The sequence below is a fragment of the Triturus cristatus genome, chromosome 4_2, assembly GCF_964204655.1.
Source record: "Triturus cristatus chromosome 4_2, aTriCri1.1, whole genome shotgun sequence".
Classification (NCBI taxonomy): domain Eukaryota; kingdom Metazoa; phylum Chordata; class Amphibia; order Caudata; family Salamandridae; genus Triturus; species Triturus cristatus.
The window spans coordinates 663,948,219-663,967,002 of record NC_140586.1 but is presented as its reverse complement, the minus strand read 5'-3'; the positions used below and the strand labels follow the sequence as shown (position 1 = coordinate 663,967,002).

The window sequence follows — 18,784 nt, the reverse complement described above, 5'->3', positions numbered from 1 at the left end:
CAGCAGAATAAAACCTCGATTCTGTGTGACCAATAAACACTCCGGCAATAATGCAAAGGTGTCCCCTATTTTTTACAATAAAACTGAAATCCATTTTTGGCCTTAAGTATTTCTACCACTGAACAGTATATACTGCTGCTGGGTGGTACATATTATGCCCAGTTAATCACTATAAAGTTCTTAAATTGAGAGTGCACAGAGATTGCCCAAAAACCAGATGCAGTAAGCAATACAAAAACACTGGACATTTGTATTCATAAAGACAGAGAAGAAACAAGATTAATATCTATAACAGGGTTATGTATTAATACATTTTGGAACTGTCGCCGTAGTGGGGAGCTAGATGAAAGTTTCTCAGACTTTGTCTTAGGGTTAAAAGGACATCATGAAGCACAGCACACACTTTTATCACTTTTGTATCACTTACATTGACATCCGTTTGGCTGCCCCATTGTCACGGAGGACTAAGCGATTGCTTAGCCAAATGGTTAACTAAAACACCAGAAGGCCATGCATGACAGTCACTTTTTCTTTTTGTCTTTAAAAATGTGTTGTATCTTTTAATTACTGTTGTGTATAGAGCATGTTTTTGTTTGTGTTCATAGAGACTGTAATAGAAAATTCTTTGCCTTCTCTACGGCCTGCTCATTGATCTCGATTTTGAGGCAGCCTATGATCTGGTTGTGTTTTAGCAGGGCAGGTATTCTCAGGTAATGAGTACCCACGCTTCTTTAAAGAGAGTGCACTAAAACATTTCACCTGCAAAAGGGCACCTTGGGATAGTGCATTCCTGCCCTTTCATATTTCCATTGCAAACACTTACTGTAGATACTGCGGTAGGGACACAAACAATGCATAGGAAAGGGGTGATGTTATATAAGCTTATGGACATCATTTGTGGCAGTGGCTTTGCATTAACACATGTTAAGAAGTACTTTATTTTCCTGTTGAGAAGAAGTTCATGTTCCTGTCATTGGGTGCAGAAGATGTCAAGAACTGGTTGGGTTGGAAATATTGTTATGCTGGGAAATGGGGAAGGCAATGATGGAAAGTCTCTCATCCTGAATCCACACGCACTCCCTTTGATCCTGTCCACTCAGCAACTTGATCCAGGAATTAACTGCTGTACTGCAAACACCTTACTAAATAAGAAAGTGAAGGCCATACAGCTCAATGACTGGGGAAGGAGAGCATTGGATTGTCTATATATGCTGTCTGAATTCTAACATGAAATGCAGGCACATTCAGCCAATGAAAGGAGGAACACAACATAACATCATAGTAACTGCTAATCCACACAGCACCCTTCTGGGCTTTAGGCCCACATCTGAGGAAGGAGACAAATGATAGATATCAATCCCAACAAATTGTTCCCTTTTTATCGTACTTACGTTGCATCACCACAGTAGTCAACAAAATGTTGATAAATGCAATAAAATTGATTTTATCAACAGCAAAGCGTAAACGTATGTTTTATAAGTTATATGCTTGATTTAATATTTAACTTATAAGATAGCTCTCGGCTCATCCACCCTTGGAAGATCTCTCAATTGCTCTCCTGCCAGCTTTCCTTTGAACCCATCTTACTGCACTTTTAAAGCTCTGACATTGAACAGCCCTCTGACCAGATTGCCTGTTGACATTCACTTTCATAGGACAGAAAATGGCAGTGCAGTACGATGGAGGTCATGTGTAAGAAATTGGGTTGTTGAATGACTGCGGTGGTAGCCCTAGTCAAGAGCAACCACAATCCTTGTCAGGTTCAGGCACAATTCAACCCGAAATTAACCTGTGCTTAACCCTCTGGTAGCTTCGCATAGAACAGTCTGACTTAACTTAGAGGCAATGTGTAAAGTGTTTGTGCAACGCTTCTAACAGTAATAAAGTGAAAACACCACACAAAAAGAATCCCGGACAAAGTTAAAAAAATAGAGCTTTCTTTAATAAATAAAAGAAGACCCAAACAACAAAAATCCATTTAGTAGAACCGAAGATATGCAGTTTTAAGGGTTTCAGTGAAAATAGTGCCAAAAAGCAGAAATATCTAGTTATACCAGACCAGGACAAAGTCACAAGTTCAGGCAGACCACAGTGGCGCGTGGGCTGGCTACAGGGACACAGTTAGGCCGGCTAACCTAGTACCTTAAATCCTCAGTTGTGGAGTGTTGCGTGCCTCCGTGTTGAATGATACGTCACGCAGCTGAAGCGATGCCTCAGTTCCTGAGAGGCAGCGATCCGAGGGCCTGCATCGTAGTTGGGGATTCTGTTGACGGGGCTTGCAATGCAAAGTCTGGCATAGGGGATAGAGTGCGCATTCCCTGCAATGCGCCGGTTCCTAAGAGCTGTGAGGCTGCAATGCGGAGTCTGGTGTTGTTGGCAAGGCAGCTGTAGACGAGGGATGTGTGGTCCTGTGCTGAGTATATATGTAACAAAAACCAAACACAGGGTCCAGGCTCCAATCAGTAAGGCTGAGCCTAATAATACAAGAAAACACCACAGATCGCCTGTACTGATACTTATTCAAACTATTATTTTCTTACAGCCTAGAACAAATTCTAAGGCGACTAACAGCTTTGTTAGCTTAATTTACATTTATTTAACCATTTTTAAACTTCGGGGTTCAGAATTATTTCTTTGTTGATACCATCCAAATTAAATAACACATGTTATAAAACAAACAACCATATTCAAAAAATTCTCTCTCCAGATTCTTTTCTACTAACATCTCACACTCAAACCACGCAGGAAAAGCGTCTATTCTGTCGATATGTGCTATATTTAAAGCATGTGAGGCCCGATGTCTGGCCCCCCGCTGATTCTCTATGTAGTAGAACCCCAATCGGTAGCGCTGACTTTAATCTCCTTCGTTTGTACGCGAACCATGAAGTCGCGGTTCGCGTGCAAACGAACGCTTTAAATATAGCACATATCGACAGAATAGACGCTTTTCCTGCATCGTATTACACGTGAACCCGATAGCAGCTTGACATTTTGACACAGTTAATTGGATTCGTCCACCGCACTCAAACTTCTAATTTACAAAGAGTGGCATCACTTGTCCATGTGGCAGTTCATTCTGAATAATTATGTTTTACGCTTGGAGTCACTTTGGTCCTGAGGAGAGTCCTTCTTAAAGAGGGTGGACTCGAAACGCGTCAACCTTGTATAATTATTGTCCAGACAATCTTAGAGCAAAGTCAAATCTTTTCTCTTGTGCACTATAATTAGGATTTAAAAAAGATGTAATATTTGTGTCCTTTGCACTATGGAGAATTTTTGTTTTGAATAGGGGATGTTTGGCTGTTAACTCTGACGATTGTTTACTTAAATAATCAGTCAAGTCAGAGATTGTGATTCAGTGTTGTAGTATGGATGTTGTTTAGTATGGGTAATAAATGTGGTTTGAGTGTGAGATGTTAGTAGAAAAGAATCTGGAGAGAGAGAGTTTTTTTAATATGGTTGTTTGTTTTATAACGTGTTATTTAATTTGGATGGTTTCAACAAAGAAATAATTCTGAACCTCGAAGTATAAAAATGGTTAAATAAATTTAAATTAAGCTAAATAAGCTGTTAGTTGCCTTAGAATTTGTTCTAGGCTATAAGAAAAGAATAGTTTGAATAAGTATCAGTACTGGTGATCTGTGGAGTATATATGTAAGGCAGTGGCAGTTCCAAAACCATTACGGGCTGCTGCGGCAATGTGGGTCTTTGTGACAGGTCCAATCCACGTGGTAGCTGAGATGCATCGTTCTGCTCGGGTTGCACAGTGCAGCAGAGGAGATGCGTCGGTTCCACTGATCCACAAGGGGGTGGTAAAGCACCTTAAACCACATTCCCAGGGTCCAGGACTGGAGTGGCATTACATGGTAGAGTAGACTTATAGGTGGCAGAGTGCAGGTGCAAGTTGGTTGGAAGCCTGTTGTGTCCCTGAAACTTCATATTAGGAGGCCAGACAACTAGCCCTTGCAGTCACTTTAGATTCTGGGTCAAGAAATGCAGGTTCAGTCCTTCTCTTCTAGGCAAGAAGTCAGCAGGGCAGCAGTTCCTTCAGAGCAGCAGTCCTGTAGAGTGGCAGTCTTTTCAGCTGCACAGCAGTCCTGCTTCCTGGCAGAGGATCCACAGGTCCAGAACTGTACTGAAGAGTTGGTGTTTAAGGTCCAGTATTTATACCCAGTTGTGCCTTTGAAGTGGGGAGAAGCTTCTAGAGGCATGCCTTTGATGTGCACAGGTGCCCTGCCATCCTGGCCGTGGCTCTCGACTAACTAAAGTCGGAAAGTAATCCCTTGTGTGGAGACAGGACGCAGCCTATTCAAGTGTTAGTACGGTTGAGCCCAGCTCCTTCCTGCCATCCTGCCAGTGATGGCCCATCCAGTCACACCTACTCTTCCCATGTGTGTGGCTGTATACGAGGAATACACAAAGCCGAACTGTGAGATGACCCAGAGATGGATATTTTCACAATAGTAATTCAAAATCCTACTTCACCATAAGTAAGGTTTTTAAATTCAAAATTCCACAGACAGCAAACATGATCTGATTTCCTGTTCCCATTTGGAAATTACACTTATAAAATGTAATAAGGTACCCCCCCACTGTTATCTTATGGGAGAGGAAGGCCTTGCAGTAATGAAAAACTAATGTGAGAGTCTTTCACTACCAGGATATGTAAAACCTAAAAGTACGTGTCCTACTTTTAAATCCATTACACCCTTCGCTCTGGGCTGGCCAGGGACTACTCTAGGGGTTACTTACATATATTAGTATGGAAGGTTTGGGCCTGGCAAACGGTTTACTGTGCTAGGTCGAAATGGCAGTTTAAAAGCTGCACACACAGGCGGAAATAGCAGGCATAAGACATGTTTAAAGTGCTACTTAAGTGGGTGGCACAATCAATGCTGCAGACCAACTAGTAGCATTTAATTTACATGCCCTGGGCACATGTAGTGCCACTTTACTAGGGACCTATAAGTGAATTAAATATGCCAATTGGATATAAACCAATGTTTCCGTGTTTTAAACAAAGGGCACAAGCCCTGGTTAGCCGTGGTAAAGTGTGCAGAGTCCCAAGGCCAGCTCAAATAAAGTCAACAAAAACAGGTGGTCTGAAGGCAAAACGTAGGGGGAAAACTGCGCCAAGAATGCCAGGTCTTACATCATGTATCAAAACAATGTATATTTTTAATGTGCTATCACACTGGAAGCAGTTCTCATGCAATGCCCCATGTGATAGAAAGATGATTAACCAACCAACACCCGCAAAAATAATAATTACTTAATTTTTTATTTCTTGATAGGTATTTTAGACCCTTTAACCCTCAATGGGTAGAATGTACTCATAGTAGTGTAGCTCTTCTGCTTGGGCTTATACTTGTTGTTAAAGGACCTCTCCTTCGTTCTATGCCCTCTCCTGTAACATGGGCCTGTAAGTCTGGTTCAGTCTTTAACCATGAATATAGTACTTGGCAGCATGCTACAATGCTATGCCAATTACATGACATGCATAGCACAGTAATGCCAATATCTGGGAACTGATAGGCGGGAAATTAAAAAAAATGCCAGGGGGAATTTAATTTTCCAATTAATGTGCATTGAAGTGGGGGGATATTCAAGCACTGTGTAAAATAAGGTCATTTTTTGTGTTTAATAAAAACCAGGAGTCTTCATGTAAGTTGCAAAATGCTTAACTTCTACGCTGTAAGCTGCTGCAAAAGGTTGAGTGGTTTGGTTCAAGTGAGCAAGCTGAAGAGACACCTACAGAAAAGTGGGCAAATATGAATGTTGATAAACCGCGCAGGAACCCCCTTTTGCAACGCAATGCTGGAAGAATGAATTGTGTTTCTAGTGGCCATGCAGACAAGGTTGTGTACGCAGGAGTCAAGTTCACACCCCGGCGCCTTGTCACCGCAGTCCTTTGGTGGCATGCCGCAAGTTGAGAGAACAATAGCCGACTGTGTGTCTGCTGCAAATCACAGAAGGAAAAAAAACCAAGCTCAAGAAAGAAAGTTTGAAAGCCTTGATGCAAGACAAAGGCGGCAGAGCTGCACTGCGCAGAAGAAAACGCCAGAGTCAGCAAATTGTATTGATTAAAAAGTAACCTTTAAAGTAACACTGGAACGCTGGAGTGTGTGGTTAGCATTTAAATTTAAACATGCCACGAGTTGATTTGTGTTACCGAGTGCCAGCACTGAAGGGACAGCTTTTCACTTCAGATGTTTCTTTCTTGAGCAGGCCAAGTACCTAATGAAACGTCGCAGGGAGAAGGAAGGAAAACTTGCACTTTCTTTTCCCATGAAACAACTATTCCCTCCTAAATGAGACGGGAAGGGGGCGAAATATAAGAATTTTCACTAACTTTTACGAGTGCCACAGAAAGGGCGATTAGTTAAATCTACCGCTGGGCTGCCTTTGGGAGGGAGGGTTTCACGTGCTGTGCAGGTCATAAATTAGCCACACTAAATACTTCAGTGTGTTTGCAGTGGACATGCAACGTCAGAGCCAGTGGAGGGGCAGGTTGGGAGGGGGGTGGAGGGGTGTTTCTTACTAATGAAAGTCACGTCCAGGCCTGTCTCGTTGCCACTAGCAACCAGACATGATGTAACACCAGGATGAACTTGAACTAGGGGGACTTGAAAGGGGAACAATGGGCCCGAGCAATCAATAAAGCCCATTTCAGTGAAGGATTACAGGCCCACTCCGGGGTAACCTTGTCTGCCAGGCACCCACTGAATTGTAGACGTGTGAAGAAAGTTTTGGCTTTTTAAAGAGGGCTGATGATCCACTGCAGAAGTTTTGTGGTGCAGTGTGTCATTTGAAACTGTGTACCATGGCAAAGTGCATGCCCTGTGTCCAAAGACTTCACACAACGTTTCTCTGCAGAGATCATTTGCTCAAGGGGACATTCTGCCAAATCAGAGTTCTTCTTGTTATAAGAATGGAAAGGAGTCCCAACATTGCCATGTCCCTTCTTTGCTAGCCAAATTGATATATTTCACAAGTGTAAAACGTTCTCAGTGGTCTTGAGTTGTTCTGCAAATGTAGTTCTATTGTAGATAAGAAAGGTTTTTGGCATTAAGTTTTTTCACTCTCCAGTTTTCCAGGTCAGCGTGCTCTTGTTGTGCTTAGTGGCGACTGGTTTGGCGAGTGTGGTTAAATACATCTGTTTGTTTGTTTATATTTTCGTTGACGAAGATATGTTCTACTGACTGAAGTCCTGGCCTTGGTGCCCAGGTCCTTGGATCGACTGCCTGCTATGGCACTTCAATGGCAAAGTACTTTTCTCCTTTTATGTCTTAAATTGTAAATATCTGAGAGCAATATGTAAATCCGGTTGCACAGTGTGATGTCTGGCACGGTCCCATTGATATGGTGTCACTGCCCATATCCACCGCTTAGATCCCACCCTGATTTCTATATTCCACTCTAAATATGATTTTATGTACCAGACTGTTCTTTGCACGGTACCCCCACACCTTATGAAATACCTCCGCACTGGGCTGAAAAAATGTAAGTCACTCCACTGCTCCTCCAACATATACCATACCTCAAACGCTTGGGCCAAGCTACATCGGGTGCGGGGGAGGGCTGTACAAGATCCGTGGCCATATAGTAATGACTTATTTAAGTACTAAAACAAAATAGGCATTTAAAAAATGTAGATCTTCAAGAGGGTTTATGAGAGGGGTAGAACTTATGAGTTTTATCCATGGATGCTGATTGAAGAACATGCCAGATGAACGTGCTAGATGTAGGAAGAAAAAAAATGGTTGTCCCTTATCATTACACTTTGGGATGGGCAGTTAGCAGCAAAGAGGAGGATCGCGCCAGGGCTATTCTCTTAGCTCATCAGCGGCGAAGTCCATAAGAGGTACATATCAACAAATGAAAGAGAAATGCTAAACATTTTCAAAAATCGGAAGAAATGTAAATAGTGGCAGCCAAAAGTAAGTGAGGCAAACAATGAACAATCCCAAAATAAATCAATAGTTGTGTTTTCAAGATCATGTATACACACAGTTTATCATTCAGACTCAGACCTTTATTAAAAAAAACAAGTTATATTTTCAAAGTAAGGAAGCCCGCTAGAGTAGGAAAAGTGGAATGCGCATGAACACAAAATGTTATATATAAAATAACCTCTGGTAATTGGATTTCAGAAAATCAGTCCAGATTATTTGTTTTTGAAGAAGACGCCAGTTTATCGGATGAGATAAAACATTTGTTGTCTTGTAGAGTGCACATTCTCCTCCTGTCATGAGAGGAACCGTTCATAGGGCATATTAGGGTTATAAGAAGCTCTGTTCTTTCGAACCACACAGGGTGGTAACTCTGCATGATTGCAAAGCAGTCTCCTTTCGTGTTGTTGATGCATTATGACCTAGCTCTGTCTTTTGGGGTCTCATCAGGACGGTGTAGGGCATTGAGTCTGTGTGAACATGAACTTAAATTAGGCGGGATTCTGGTGATGAAATCAATGATGGAAGCCACACACCTGTAAATGGTTGGATGGAATTGATTGGGTCCTGATTATCTGAGTATTGGTTCTCTGGAGAGAAGGGCAAGTTTGTTGTGAGAGGGCAAGAGGGAAAAGGAAATTGTTGGCATGCTTCTGCAACATTTGTGGTGCATATGCCTCGATAAAATACGGCAGAACCCTGAGGGTTATGCAGTTTGAAACTTGCTAGGGCTATTAAAGTTGCTTGCACATTCCTACTTCAGGATACGCAATAAAGACCTTTTTTTGATCATGAAGCGTTTGGTGGGGACTCACACCCACACAGCGCGAGGTGAGCTGCAGCATGAAAGTGTCATGGTGAGAAATCAAAAGACATACAACAGATTCCTATTTCCTGTTGCAGAGATAACGGAAGGACAAGGAAGAAAAACCATGAAGAAAGACCTTTACCTTTACTTTAATTTTCTGCTTGTATCTCCCCGTACCCTGATCTAAGGGGTACCAAATATCATGCTACCCACACTGGTTGCTGGTAATTGGCATCTGTGGATTTAAGATACTGATACAGAGCCATATTATGTTATTGGTAATCTAATACAAACATAAAAATCGAATTATCAATTTAGATACATTTTTGTAGATATTCTAGAACATGTATGCAAACAGGACCTAATTCTCAGAGCGTGGGTATAGACTTGCTCATTTGTGGGATGCAATTTTTTTTTCCAGGTTACTCCTTGAAACCTGCAACCATCTCACCGGTCGAGATATACTCCTGGAAAATTTGAAACATAAGTAATCGTGACAAGTGGAGATTTTTTTGCATGCACAAGTATACTTGGTACGCAACTGCACATTGGAGAAATACCATTGTATTTGTTTGCTGTTTTTTTGTTCTTGTTTTCTTTTTACATTGTATGTGGAGAAACAGCTTCCTTTATCCCCCTCTAATTTTGTGGGCATTAAAATTCCTCTCCCAGCCCTTGTCACAAATGTACTACCATTTTTAATATGGAAAGCCATTGAAAAGTCATTTGTGAATATTCACAAATGAGCAATTTTGGATGTGTGCACAAACCCACAATGTATTACCGCCATGGAACGCCCACTCTTTATCCACTTCTGTCTCTCTAAGTAGACTTACATGCTCGCTTAGCAAATATTTTTAAGGGCAAAACCAACTTTTCCGACTTCCAGAAGTGGTTTGGGACTCGTAAACAAGGCTATTTGCACATGTAAGCCAAACGGCTTCATAAATTAAACTCGCAGCTATCAGTTCCTAGTTCTATCCCTGCAGTTGTCTTGGCACATAAGACGCTGCCTTTGTCATAGAGTAAGAGTCCAATAAGCTTTCCACTATTAACATGTAATAAACCAATGCCAGAACATTCAGTACTTTATTAAACTGCCTAAAACTTAGCCCTAAATTTACTAAGGCTTTTCACCAGATCTAGTGTGAGGCAAGGCAATAAACAATGCCACAAAGCTGTGTCTACTATTTACTATCCAGCACAAAGGGTATTTTATACTGGAAAAGTGAGCTTTTCACTGTGCAAAACCTGTTCTAAGCCACTTTGTGTCGAGGTTTGTTTCTGGTGTGGATTAACGCAAGTGCCACTAGGTTTTGACACAAAGCCTGATCTACTAAAATAGCCAGATTGGACTTTGCACCAAAAATCAAAGCCTACTTGAAGCAGGGGCAAACAATGGGAAGTTTGTTAATTTTAAAATAAAATAAACAACAGCGCCTAGCATATGTGATTTGTGCTGCAGTGCACGGCACACATACAGTGCATGGGAACCTTCTGGGTTTTTCTGCATAAAGGAATTTGTACTGGAAGGTTATACCGCCTGTACAAATTCTTTACTAAAGAGCAAACACTCACCTCTGCATTACGTTGCAAAGCTGTGTGTCATACAAGACACAGCCTGTTTGTGTGCAGGCTGTGTACTGAAGCAGCAAGACAAACTTTGTAGATATGGTGTTGTATGTTTGTTTCCCCTTTGCGTAATGCAGTACAGCAAATGTGTATGGCTCAGGATGTCAATATTTTATAAATAAAATTACTCCAAGCAGGGTTCAGCTTAGTGCTTCACAGTTGGGCAGCTTCTCTGAGAAGAGCCCTTCCTGCATGTGCATTATAATTGCTAAGCTTTTCTACATGATATAAGCAAGCATTGCATATTTTCATATATCAGGGAAACAAAGGAAGACTTTAAATCAAATTTAAAATGCAGCAACATCCAGAAATACTGATATCCTACAATCTACAGAGCTCAGAATCGCACTGACCATACAGGACAACAGTGACCCCCACTTCATCGATTTCTGTCACTTGTTCATTTTTGCCAGTTATTGTCCATTTTATTTTAATATCTCGAAAACTAACAATTTGGTTTTGCTTTTTCTCCAACGCCTCCATCTTTATCCTCCTCCACTTATTCCACCTACTACTTTTACCTTCAACATAATTCTTCACATGATACCCACTTGTAGAATATCTGCTCCTTAATTGACTCATTTTAAAAGAACTTCTGCCTACCATTGAATATGTGGAAGCAAATGTACTTGTAACTTAGGCTGCTGCCAAAGTGACCAACTGAAAACGTATGGAAGTAAAGTGAGCGGTAAACTGGGATGGTGTATAACTGAGCAAAAGAGAATAGGCAACTAAAGATTTCAAACAAAAACGTGCTTAAAGCTTTGTGTTACTACATGATCTAGGATTGTGTTAGCTGAACTAACACCATTTAATCTGTAGTGCATAGAACGTACGTGAAGCAGGGTTTGAAGTTCTTTAAAATGAGATTACAGTTTAAAAGCTTTTGAGAGGTCTCCTATGAGCTGGCCTTCCTCTCATTTGCAACCATTGTAATTGGCACACCATCTCAACTCAACTAGAGCTTCAACCCTCCATAAAACCATTTGGTGACTTGTGACTGACTGAATACCAAATACCAGCTTTTAGAAAATTGTTCAGGTCACTAGTAAGGTAGCAGATTACTTCAGTTTAAAATATATTAAATGGATTTGTCAAAGTCTGCTCTACTTTTATTCAACAGCTCAATCTTATACCTACATATTCCAGTCGATGAGGTACAGTGTGATATATTGAAGAATCGTGTATCTGTGGCTTAGTTGGTTAAAGCACTAGATATTAAATGTGGTGTTTTTAAGTGCAACCCCCTTTTGTGTATTCTCCTTGTTGTACCAGAAGCCCAGTTCTCTTTTTACTTCTTATCTTCCAGAGATTAAAGTTGTGGCTCTAAACTTTAAATAGCAATACCTTCTTCCGTATGTATTGCTTCACACAGAACATGTGCCTTTTCTAATCAGTGGCAGTAATAGATTCTACTATTACCCAAGTTAAAGATGCTCATGAGCAGATTTGTTTAACCTTTACTTAACTAATGTGCACTTTTTTTCGACCAAGTTCCTATTGATCGAGATATGTTGACCAATGATATGAACTTTTATTATCTAATCATCTGTATGTTCAGCCACAGTGTAAACTGCTTTCTGACCATAACAGTTTCTCCAGCGACTCATTAACTGTCAATCTTGGATCTAAATTTAGAGCTGAAGCAATCATCACGTTAGTTCGGCTTCCACAGATATATAGTGGAAATTGTCTGATACTAATCCTTAACTCTTTAAATAACCTTGCTGTACTTGAGAATTCACACAGTAGTACTTAACATTACTCCGACTCCAAACCTTGGCTAATGCAGGATGCTAGAACGAGGTTACAAAAAGTTCCGGTCAGACAGATCTATTATTGTGATTCCTATTTAGAAATGTGCATTACTGTGTTCCAGTTACACTCGCTCATACTTTACTATTAGAAATACTTCATTTCAGATGATCTACTTAGCAAGGAATCTACATTAAAAGTATCAGTAAGACACAGTTTAGACTTCAGCATCGTAAAAGAAGTTATCTATTCCTACTCCAGCTCAATCTGTGGTTACATTTGTTAAAATTAATATTGACATTTTTCTCAAACATGAAACTTGCTATACTTGTAAATGTAAAATGATTGGACTGATAGTTGAGAAGAGGCAACTTAATCTGCTTGTTGTATTATTGTATTATTATCAGGGTTCGGAGGCAAGCATCCAATCAGATTTGTAAATAGACAAATCCACTAGGACTTTTTTGGGATTTCCAAATGCTTTGCTTTTGCTCCCATTCACTTAACAGTGTGTTTAGGCACCCATGTTTTGAATTTCTATTCTGGATGCACGGTAAGTAGCCTTTTTACCCTGAGAACTCCTGCTTTTAGTAACAGTTCTGGTGGAAGCCATCACTTTCTCACTGGAACCATAACCAAGCAATATCTTGCCCACTGCAAGCAAATACAGTTTCATAAATGTTTAGAAATCTGTATGTAGCCCTGCCTTCACAATGCCAACCAATTCTGCATTAATTCATCCATTTCTATAACTCTTCATTTAGAGGGATAAGACATCTCTTCAGAAACATAAGGACACCTAAAGAGTTGATTTCCTCATTCTAAAACTGTAAATGTTGCATGAGAATGCACAACATTATCCATCCTGAAAATGGTTATCTCTTTCATGGGTAATCATTCCATAACACCATAACCAATATATCCTTGCATATGTTGCTTGTATTTGGAAATACATTGTTTACCATAGCGTAGGAATAATCAGTTTCACCATAATGTATATTAATTTGTACTCTTAATGAAATTTTGAATGGGCAGTATTTCGCTCTCCCTTACTTGGAAGATACTATTAAAGTGTACCTGTTGCTCCTCTGGTATTCAATCTGGAGTAAACCAGAAACAAAGCTGAACAGCCACTTATTGTGGACTGTTTAGGCCTGGATAATGTTTATAATATCCCATGGTTGTCTTATATTAAGAATATGCTAAAGAATGTCAAAATACTTCTGAATACTATAGACCCCGGGGCATCAATCTTGATATCAAAATCTGACATGCAAAATAAGGTAAGATCAGTATTGGAATGGAAAAGAGAGTGTATTGATCATGGTAACAGTGACGCATCATGATTTGTTGATAAGAACTGGAAAAATCCAACCCTCTCTTGTATCAGTGACAAATGTGTATGATCACATCCTATTAACTAGGTTTCAGCTCAGTCTGATACATTATTTAGTAGCCTGCCTATCAATGGTTCAGTGATTTAAGGGTCTGTCCTTGTGATGGTGTCTCTATACAAAGCACAATGCACTTTGTATTTATGTGCACATTTTAGAAACAGCCACAATCTTGTTTTGTTAAGCCACTGATTCAGAAGTTTAGCTTCTGAATAGGCCTTCTCCTATTTATTTACAGAAATTAGAATCAATTGGTGTTCTGTGTGGCACTTATAGAATTCTTTAGAAAGTCCTCTTATTTAAGGAAACTGCGGCATTTTGACTCTTAAAATGTAGTATGGCAAATTTTATAAACTTTTTAAATTTTTATATTTCCCTGACTATAGATTGCACTGGCATGTACTACTGACCATAAGAATTGAATGATTTCAAATGTACAGAATTTTTGGAATAGATACGATAGTATTTTAATTATTTTTAAATCATTTATATTCTATTAAATGTGTATGTATATATGATGTTATATATGGTTTTTGATGTAATGTATGAAAACCAAATAAAGACATATTTGATTTGATTTAAATGTCCACCATACTGAATTTTGACAATGTTCGTACTGGATTAGTAGAATATATTAGAAAAAAGTCATCCGAAATTTCTTCACAGAGGTTGCTCCCTTTTACAACAGTCTATTTGTGAGACAATTGAATGAAAGTATAGCATTTTACTTAGTGTTGTAGTTTGTATCTTGCTGGGGGGTCATAAGTTTGAGTGGACATGAAAAGCTCTTGCTAAACATGAGATTATTTGGAACTTCATAATATTGTTAATAACTTGTTTTTATATAGTGGTTGAAAAATACTCTTCTGCCAATTGCTGTTTACACTAAACAATGGACATCATTTGCATATTTTTTTTATTTTATAGAGTTTTATATAGCGCAAACTTGACCTGAATCGTGTATCAGAGTGCTCTATATAGCACCAGTTGCATTACATGAGGACACATTCATTTTTTTTAGGCACGGGGAAATTAAGTGATTTGCCCAGAATCACAGGATGTTCAGCGTTATTACTGAGAACCGAACCCAGTTCCCCGGATTCGAGGTCGACCGCCCTAGCAGTTAGGCCAACTCCTCTCCCCATATAAAGCCATAAAGTAATTTGTGTATTGTAAGAACCATTGGGTAGCACATGACAAGCATGAGAAAGGACTCCATCCCCTTTTTAAGAAGGTGATACTGAGGACACAAGAAATTATTATCTAGTTGTTCTAGTCATGCGTTCCAAGGGTGTATTGCAGGATCTAGAAGGATGGGTGAAAGGAAATAGTCTTCTGCCTTTCTATCAGACAGGGTTTCAGTGCCAGCATACAACTGAGGATAATATTGTGGCTATATCTTTGTTCACCCATCATTATATACACGTTGTTGGATCAAGATTATTTGCGTTTGTATATTGATCATAGGTCAGCTTTTGACTGCATGGACTTGGGCATGCTATTTGTAAACATAGGAATTGGGGCATAGATAGCTGCCTTTTAAAAGCCAGTCAAGTTTTATGTGGCAGTACAGGAAGCACAATCTCCAATCCAACTAACACCAATTGGAGGTTGAACATCGGTGCATTCTTCTATCCATGCTGTTCAGCCTCAATATAGCAGATTCAGACAAGGGGAACATCCTTTCTACCATAACTGCTGTGTCAGCAAAATCAGATTATCCGATATGCAGATAACACAGTGGTACTGGAATGCATACACATTGGCCTTCAAAGAACCCTCAGTGCCATGGATGAGTACAATCATTGCAGTAAGCTCGTCATTAACTGTGCCAAAGCCAAGGTTAAGGTTTTTGAGAAATTTCATACATCTTATGATGCATGGCATCTTGAAACAAAACAGCTTTGCAGCACTATTACCCATAACCATCTTGGCACTTAGTTGTTTTACTTAGGTACTATCCTGTAAAATTGGCCAGTAGATCTTCTTACCTGATTTTTACATATTATATATTTATGAAAAGTTAGTAGCCTTCCTGCACCATCAATGTTGGAAAGCATTTTGCCAGCATTAATATATGGATTTGAAGGCTTCCTGGTTAAGCTAAGTGAATGGCATGATAAGGCTCAGTGCAAAATGTATAGAGAAATGTTCAAACCTCCCTCCACCATTTCATAATCTCAACTGAGATTAGAACTTGACAAAAAATAACAAGATTTGACAAACACAGTGTTTATTGATTACTCTCATACATTGCGGCCCACCCCAGTTGGCACACTGAAGTAGTATGCTTGGAAATATATGTCAGGTATGAAACTAGACGGTGTTAATCCTGTTTTCCGAAGTCTGTTGTTATTCATCTGGGTAGTGCATGAACAATGGTCCCTAATGGAGTATTTCAAGCAAACTATTATCCAAGTCAAATGGTAAATTAATGTACAAATAAAATGCAAAAAAGCAAAAATTTCATAAATGAATGAGTGGATACTAGTGACAAACGTGCTTGGCGCTCTTTGAAGTGCGATAGACATGTGCAATAAAGGTGATCAAAGTGCATATAAAAGCAGTAAAGAACAGCCCGGCCCATCAATTATAATATACAATGGAATAGGGTTGCATACAAGTTGACAACGTTTCGATCCTATTGTAAACCAGGATCATCATCAGGACTCAGTATGGAGCAGAAAAGAATGATCCTCAAGTGACAATGTGCACGGACATACAACATGAGCAGCAGGGATACATGGTTCATGAAGAACAGTGCATGTAATGCACTGGGAGTCTTGAACCAGCAGCTCGCGTCAAGTCATGAGCGGGGGAAAATGTCCTGACGCTTGCCTTCCTACTCATCAATGAATTTACAGGGCTGATCCTCTATTGTCAGACTTCCCGTCTAGGAAGTACAACCCCATTACAGGCAAAGAGCACATCAAAGAGGTGTACAAGAATGGGTATTATGAGAACTGTTTTGTTCAAATACTTTTTACATAAAAATAATCATATGTTTTGTTAAGATTTAGAAAAAAGAAAGGTTATTGATGAAGCTTATTACTAGATTTATATATTTATCATGCATTGTTCGCTATTTTTGACATAGCTGTTGTCAACCTAGCTGATCCTTGACAAAAGTTTCATCTAGATTCTGAGGCATATCCGCATCACATTACAGTATTCAATACACTTCTGTTCAAACCAGTTATCAAAGCCCAGGCATCCGAAAGATGCCTAACTAACTTTACTTCTACTTTTCTCCATCTTGTCTACCCCTTCTTTTAATCCATACAATTATAGATACAACTTTTTCTGATTTAATTTGTGCATGCTTTGGTGGTGGTTTGTTCAAAAGGAGAAAATAAGGCTTTGCAGTTTAGCATTGTTCATTTCTCGTTGTGCCATATATACTAAACTTCCTTTTGTTTCTTTTTCCTCTTAGTCCTGGTACCTGGGATAATGGGCACCGCTTTCCATCATCAAGCAGACAGACCACCTCACTCCTTCCCAGCTTTGTGATATAGAGGCTGCAGCAGTGGAATCAACAAAGAGCAATTCGTTCACATCAATGGGAGGAGAGATGAACAGAAAACAAGAACAGTATAATCAGCAAATCACAACATATAAATCATATTGTTTTGAATGGAATAGGCCACAATAATTTGTGTTTTCATTGAAAACATTCTTACACCTAAAGGTCTGTTAAAGTTAATCACACCAAGAAGGCTTCAAAGATTGTGAAGTGTTTCATTATCAATGGAAAAAGCATATGCAATGCCATAATATTCTACTGCTGTTTATTTGGACTTGATGTAACACTTTCCACATGAAGTATAACACATTTGCAATGTTTTATCTGCATGTGTGTGCTACTCCTTGGGAAATCGAGATTAGCATTTACAGCTGTATCTTCAGTAGTGACTGAATTCTACAATACAATTCTTCTGTGATATGTAGAATACAAACTGAAGCCCTTTGGCTTTCATTAGCAGAGGTAGAGCCGTTACATACACAGCCTTAACGATATTAGAATGCCATCGTGTTTTTCCATTCAATTTGCTGATCTGTAATGCAGTTAAAGTTCAATTGTCAGAGAAAATATTTGAAATGCTGCGCTTATACAAAACAATTTTGTCTACAATTTTCAACAATAACACAAAACACAGAAATGGGGAAGATGGTCTGTTTTTACAGAAACTGACAGGATTCAATCAAATACAATCATATTTTGGATTGAGTAAAGTGCAATTTCATTGGATAGTTAAGTATCTTTGTAAGATAGAGATTGTTGAAAATTCTATTTTTATTTTCCAAGTCTTTCCACCCCAGGACTCTAAATTATTGGGGTACAAAACAGCCTTGTAAGAGAAAGGGGAGCTATTTTTGTTTTTATGTTTTTTTTAATTGTTAAACTTGTATCCCTTAAAAACTGAAGGAAAATGTAAAAAAAAAAAAGAAAACTACGAACCTAATGGTGCTTTTACCACATTATGTTAACTACATCAAATGCTAATTCATCATTTTCTGTTTTTGAAGCACATAATTAAGATTATATCATAATATCTGTTCTTTTTATAAGCTAAAAGTCACTTTTCATTGACTATGCCAACTCTGAATTTTTTCTACCATCCTACCCAAAACAAAATATTATTCACTTTTGAAGAGCAGGTCCAGAAACTGAGTAGGAGTGTCCCAGAATAGTTGGCATACTAGACAACAAGCACATAGAATTATTTATGTTACAGTTGTCAGGTCCAACAAAAGGCACTAGCCAAATGGAATAGAAATATATGTTTGGGCCCTAAAACTAAATTAAAATAAAATAGAAGTGATTTTTCTATCAGACAGCGAAGCACCCATTGGCTTCGCATGCAACTTTAAGGTTTCCTATACTATAGCTATATATATATATATACACGTTCTGGTTGGCAAGGCCAACTAAACAGAAAAAAAGTATCTGCATGTTCTAGTGTTAGTAACTAATTTTTATATAGTTAATGTAGGCTAGAGTAGAGTGCATTAAGACACAATATTGTAATCCCTATTCCAGGCACTTGCCTATAAACTATGTTTGACCAGCCCTTGGTAAGGGTTTCTACTACTGTCCGATACAATCAAGGTAATGAAATTTATGGGAAGACATTTTGCTCCTCATCCTTTCCCTCAACTAATATATTTTTCCTTAATTTGCACGAAATGAAAATTCCATATCAATGTGCCTTGCCCTGGATAGCGATTATTTGTGGAATTGT

General features: G+C 39.1%; 1 protein-coding gene across 11 annotated transcripts in view; it reads left to right on the top strand.

Moving 5' to 3' along the window:
* NFIA (nuclear factor I A) overlaps positions 1 to 17,992 on the top strand; it is a 775,047-nt gene extending 757,055 nt beyond the window's left edge. For all 11 annotated transcript variants that reach the window (XM_085602454.1, XM_085602465.1, XM_085602464.1 and 8 more), the window contains one exon: positions 16,975 to 17,992. In XM_085602454.1, the coding sequence (XP_085458580.1) occupies positions 16,975 to 16,992 (18 nt within the window). In that variant the 3' untranslated portion in view covers positions 16,993 to 17,992. The remainder of the gene's footprint in view (positions 1 to 16,974) is intronic.
* The last annotated feature ends 792 nt before the right edge of the window (positions 17,993 to 18,784 follow it).